Source organism: Nanorana parkeri, unplaced genomic scaffold (assembly GCF_000935625.1).
Source record: "Nanorana parkeri isolate BGI_ZX_2015 unplaced genomic scaffold, ASM93562v1 scaffold293, whole genome shotgun sequence".
In the NCBI taxonomy this organism is placed as follows: domain Eukaryota; kingdom Metazoa; phylum Chordata; class Amphibia; order Anura; family Dicroglossidae; genus Nanorana; species Nanorana parkeri.
In genome coordinates, this window is record NW_017306561.1 from 221055 (window position 1) to 227061 (window position 6007).

The following is a 6007-nucleotide window of genomic DNA, read 5'->3' on the forward strand; positions in this document are numbered from 1 at the left end:
GTGTGGGCGGGGCGGGAGCTGCGGCCGGTCTTTAGATTCAAAATTCAGTTTATGTGCAGCTACCCCGAAAGTAAGACCTAGCGGATCTCTGTAATATAAGACCTACCACCGAACTAGGTCTTATTTTCGGGGTAGGTCTTATATTACAGAAATCCCCGAAGATAGCGCTAGGTCTTACTTTCGGGGTAGGTCTTACTTTCGGGGAAACACGGTAGAACTAGACAATGAGCAGGAAGAGTGAGGTGATTGCCTAGTTCTAGGCGTTGATCAGTTGGGATATATTGGACACATCAATAGCAGTGGTCCACGCTGCAATCTTCTGCCCAGCCACTAGCAGCTCCTGGAACCTATATACCGGTACTATCCAGAACAGAAAGTAAAATTAGCTCACTAAGTATTTTTTTAACCCCCATGTGGGATTATCGCATTTTGTAAAAAAGTACAATTGGGTTTTACTTGGAAACTGTTCATGTAGTAACATCTTCCTTATAAACAAAAGCCACTTTTGTCCTTTTGTTCTTTACAATATTTGAAGGGTTGGTGTAGATCTAATACAATACAATGGTTGTTACAGAAATTTAGAGACTACATTTTGGCTGAGCTGCAATTCCAGATTTCACCAACAGGAAGTGCTGCTAGTATAAAGTATAATTGTAATTGCAGTTCACCGACTCGACAAAATTCAAGACGAGCAGTGATAATGGTTCTTCTGTGTTACTGTACAGGGAAGTGAGGGGTCTTAGACAAATATGGGATCTCTAGGATGTTTGTCAGGCTTGAAAATGTAACCCCTCTAAAATGTTTCTAGAGTTTTAGATCTCTTTCATGTATTTTATTGCTATCTGCATCCCCGCTGGGCCAATTTCTCCTCACTTCCTGTTCTAGGAACAATGCAGGAAGTGAGAGGAAATATCTGCAGTGTGAAGGGAAGTTCCATTTTCAACGGTTGGCACCAACAAGGTTTCCTCTTTGAGAGACTCCCCATCACCTCCTGTTACAATGTCAACCATCGACATCCCTTACCTTCTTTCTTTTTGTCAAATGGGACAAGAAGTGAGGGTGAATCTTCTCAAGGAGTGGGGGGAACAGACAGCAAAAAAAGGAGAAACTTGCTGAGGATCTACCACTTTCCTACTGGTGATCCACTTTAGCTGAAATAATGTTATGATGATTATGGTAGACAGGAAGAATGAATTTCTCCAGCCAGATGTAACATCATAGCTACAAGAAAGCTGCCACATTTGTTGGTGATTCAGTATGATTTCTAATTGGGAAGTGTACGTGCATGGTACATCATGCATTCACATCCAGTCACATGCCAGTGAAATGCCAATGAAGGTACCAAGAAACAAGTAATTTGCACAGTATTCATCACAATGCTTAGGAACATATTTATTTAAAAAATGAACATGTGACTTTTACCAAACAGTCTCTGGTGGTGAATCAATCACTGTCATGTAAAACACATGTACCTGGAAGATTCACCTGCATTAAATGTTTGGTGAATGTCAGATTGACTGCTTTATAAATATACTTTTTACACCACAGTGTTTACTGTAGTGTAAAAAGTTTAGTGCACTCATAAATTGCCAGCAATAAATGGTAACTGAGTGGCAATTAATATTTAGTTATCTTTTGGATAGTCCACACTGTAACTAACCTGCTTTGTTGGCATTATATTCTTCTCATATGTATCTTTTTACCCATTCCCCATATTTTGTGGAAAAAGTTGAATATTGATAGCACATATACAGTAAAAGCTTTCTTTAGTACTGGTCTAGTAAATGGTAAACTCCATGCAAATATTCATTTTCCATTTTTTATACACCTGCCATCTGCTGTTCCCTTTGCAGCTGGTTCACAGGTAATGTGTAAGCAAACAATGACTTCTAATACAAACACTGTCTCTGTGCTTCAGGTATTGGCTGATGAGGATTGCTTCTCTACCCGGATCCTTACAGACGCACCGCTTTAGAAGAAACCAACAATGTCTCAATCAGATGCTGAAAACTCAGATTCTCCGAGGAGGAGGTTCGAACTAGAGGTCCACGACAAGGACACAAAAGATGCCTTTAGTAAGGGAAACCCAGATGCAAAAAGAGATAATAAGCCACCCATGGATTCACACATGCAGGGTGAAAGTAACAATTACTCTCCTAAAATCGGTATCAACCCAGATTTCCTTCTATCGCTTCCAGACTCCAAACTCAAGTAAGTGCTTGTTTTATGTAGGAACACATTGCAGAGAGCTAGGATGAGCAGTAACTCATAGCAACAAATCAGCTTTCGTTTGTTTATTGTATTCAGATTAATGAAAGTTGATAGACTAATGTAGGTTACTACACTCTGCTCAGGCCTACGTCTATGAAAGGTAAAAAAGTATAGCTGCTCAACCTTCACCCACAGTAGAATGTTCAGGGATTGCTGGTTCTCAGCAAGGCTCCCATTCACCTCCAGCCACAAACACAAAGAAGTCTTCATATATGTCTATGATGCATATTAGGACAAGTTCCTTAAAGTGACACTAATCTCAGGAGTTATAGCTTAAAAATACATTCAAGTACCTTAACTATTAACAAAAATATATCATATGTGTGTATCACTCGGCTGTAGATCCTCAAATCATCTCTAAATAGGTGCTGCCACTGTTATTCCTTCTGGAGGACGACTACTTTTGTTCCCCATGGTCCCTGTGTGTGTTGTAAAGTATCCAACGTTCTAAGCTCACTCCTGCGATGGACTACAATTTCAGGTTTAGTTTACTAATTTGTATCAAAGTTGTAGTCTATCACAGGAGTGAGCTTGGATCGGTGGCTACTTTACAACACACACAGGGACCATGGGGAACAAAAGTAGCCATCTTCCAGAAGGCAGGACAGTGTCAGTACTTGAATGTATTTTTAGGATTTACCTCCTGAGTTTAGTGTCAATTTAAAGATGTTTTGGAGCTTATCCAAGCTGCTTCATCAGTTCTAATGATTGTCAGGAACATACCCCAGCATTTATGTCCATATGGGTAACTTAGTGCAGAGGATATGTTATAATCTGTGCACACTCAATGTAATACATGCCTATGATATTTCCTGTATATTATATCCGTACAAACAGCCTATAAAATTGCTATTTAAAACTGAACTTTAAATTAAGCAAATTTTGTCTAAATACAAGAGGCATGTGCACTTGTATTTGAAACTTGGGGTGCTTTGTGTATCTCTTCCAGATCTGTGCAGTAAAACCGCATAAAACGTTGCCTTTGTGCAGGAGCTTCCTGTAATAGAGACCTGTCACTGCTGCTCTCTCTCTTGTGCAGGATGACTGGTGTTCTATCCACCACTTCCTATAGTTTTCTGCATGCAGCCTTTAGTGGATGGGTGTGTTGGGTCCTTCCACAGCTCTGCTCTCTGCACAGGATATGTGGAGCAGAATGATGATGTTATTCCTACTTTTAAAACCTAATAACTGGTTTTGCAAGCCATATGGTGCACAGAAAGTGGATTTATATCCTTGTGGTTATTGAGGAATAGATTTAAATCTGCTCAGAGTTCAGTTTTAAATAACCACGGCCACTGACACATGTATCAAACTGACATATGTAGGGAGTCAGTCAATTCCCTTCAGTCTGTAAGTATGGGTGTACTGTAAGGAATGATGTATGCCTTCCCTGGGTTAATTGCACAGGTCTGTGATCTTAATAGCTGCATCTTATATCACAGTGGATCATCTTATACCCACTCTGGCACTGTCTGAACCTCAGGATCAGAGGGTAATTGATAACTTGGATATCTCAATTGCCATTTCATTTACTTCAGGATTAAAACCCTTTATCAAAATATGATATCTTATTCTCTTTGCAAAATAAAAGAAAATCTGCAAGTTCCCATTTGCTGAGGGGTAATGAAAGTTATTTTTCTTTGACATCTGAACAAAAAGAGGATAAAATACTTGTTCTGTGTTTTTTTTCCCCACTGCCTGCACATATTTTCCATCGTACTTCTCTGTGTCCTGTCCTGACACTGGTGATTTAACATTCTTCCACGCCCCTGCAAGCTGAATCCAGGGTAGCAGCAAAGGCCTACAAACAATGTGCTCGGCCTTCACATGACCACTGATGAATTACACTTTATCCCTCAATTACTCTCTTTGCTTCTTATGTCTGACACTTTTCTGTCATATTTCGTAAACAATTTTTTTTCTAAACTGATCTATTTGCACTTATTTAGTTATGTTAAAGTTAGCAGCTGTATTCACCCAACTTTGTTCTCCTTTTGGAATGGATATTTGCATATCAAGTATTTGCATGAAGCATTGCCTAATGTCTCTTATGCCCTGTCACATGCTGGTCTGAGTCTCTAGCTTTATGTTAATGAGGCCAAGTGGACCGTGGATGGGTGTTCTAGCTCAGCAGAGCTTTGTGATGCATTGGAGGGGCTTGCCAGGACTCCCCCAGAAAAAAAACTTTCCTTTTCCAGAGAGGGCTACTCACATATATTTCTCAAAGAGGATTATAGGAAGCCTCTCTACCTGAGCGCTAGTTTCCAATAAATATTGTTACATGCTTTAGATTTATTTTATATCAGATTATATTGTAGATAATAGCGTAACCTTTACTTCTAATCTCAAACTTCACACGGTTTACATAATTTAATACCTGGGGATGTGGCTGCAATTAGCTTTCAGCATGTAAATAATATAGTAATGGGATAATCATAAATCCTATCTCTGCGAAGCATTGTTTAGCAAATTGATAAATGTATAGATCATTTATGAAAGGATCTATCTATCTATCTATCTATCTATCTATCTATCTATCTATCTATCTATCTATCTATCTATCTATCTATCTCAAATATTAAGGGGGTTATTCACGAAAAGGGTGTTATTCAGCTGATCCTTCGGCTCTCTTCGGCCGCCGGAGCCCTTCGGTTCGACTGACACAATATAAATATTCGTAATAACCCGTACAGCAGCCGAAGGTGGCAGAGCAGCTCAACCGAGCCGAAGGCATATGTTTCGTCTCGACTGAGCCGAAGTCACAGCCGAAACGGAGAGAACGGTCTGCCGAAGGCATACGGCTATTCACTCACTGCTGTTCGGCCCCTATTACAATGTTTGGCTGAACCGAAGGGAGCCAAAGCCAAACGATGTACGGCTGAAATCATCCGTACTCGGCTGAAGTGAATAGCCGAACGGTGTTAAGCTCCCTTCATATCGGCTCGGTTATTCACTCGGCTGCCTTCGATAGCTTAGTGCAAACCCCCCTATATGTCTATATTTTTTCTATCTATCTATCTATCTATCTATCTATCTATCTATCTATCTATCTATCTATCTATCTATCTATCTATCATTGCAATGCTTACCTTCTATGTGGCAGTGCTCCCTTCTGTAATTCCTTTATGCTCAGTATCATTCAACCTGGAAGACTGCGGACATCTTATAAGTGCAGGGGGTCATGGACCCACCCCCATGACAGAACATGACTATATCCTGCACTCACATCACATCAGTGCCACGCTAAATTTGTCTAAATTACTGAGAACCACCCAGCTTTGGAGAGTTGGTGAATGGTAGGAGCACCCTGCATGTCACATGATTGGCCTGAAAACAAACCTGGAAAAGGTGAGTATAAAAAATAGAATAAAGAAAAATATACATATGGGAGAAGTGCAGGATGGGATGAACTGTGGGGTGGTTGGGGGTTGGGAGGATCCTGGAGTAGGCCTTTCGTCTGGACAACAAAACCCCCACAAAAAATATTCAGTACTCTGTTATACATGCACATTTCCCCATTTTTGTATCTTAAAATGTTGCAATTATAGAAAACCATCTGTTGATCCTGCCAGAATTCCAGTGAGCTCCTGTGCAATCTGTGTTGCACTGAAATCCCAAGCAGCTTTATCAACTCTGCTCAGTTCTCTTCTGTGGACTAAACACCCCCCCCCCCCCATATGTTAGGGAGGTGAGAAGAGGGGGGGCCATTCCATCGTGCATTTAATAAGAGAGCGAG

General features: G+C 40.5%; 1 protein-coding gene across 1 annotated transcript in view; it reads left to right on the plus strand.

Moving 5' to 3' along the window:
* LOC108787939 (transient receptor potential cation channel subfamily V member 1-like) overlaps positions 1–6007 on the plus strand; it is a 64624-nt gene that overhangs the window by 14357 nt on the left and 44260 nt on the right. Inside the window, exon 2 of the mRNA XM_018557638.1 lies at positions 1919–2211. Within this exon, the coding sequence (XP_018413140.1) occupies positions 1988–2211 (224 nt within the window). The 5' untranslated portion in view covers positions 1919–1987. The remainder of the gene's footprint in view (positions 1–1918; positions 2212–6007) is intronic.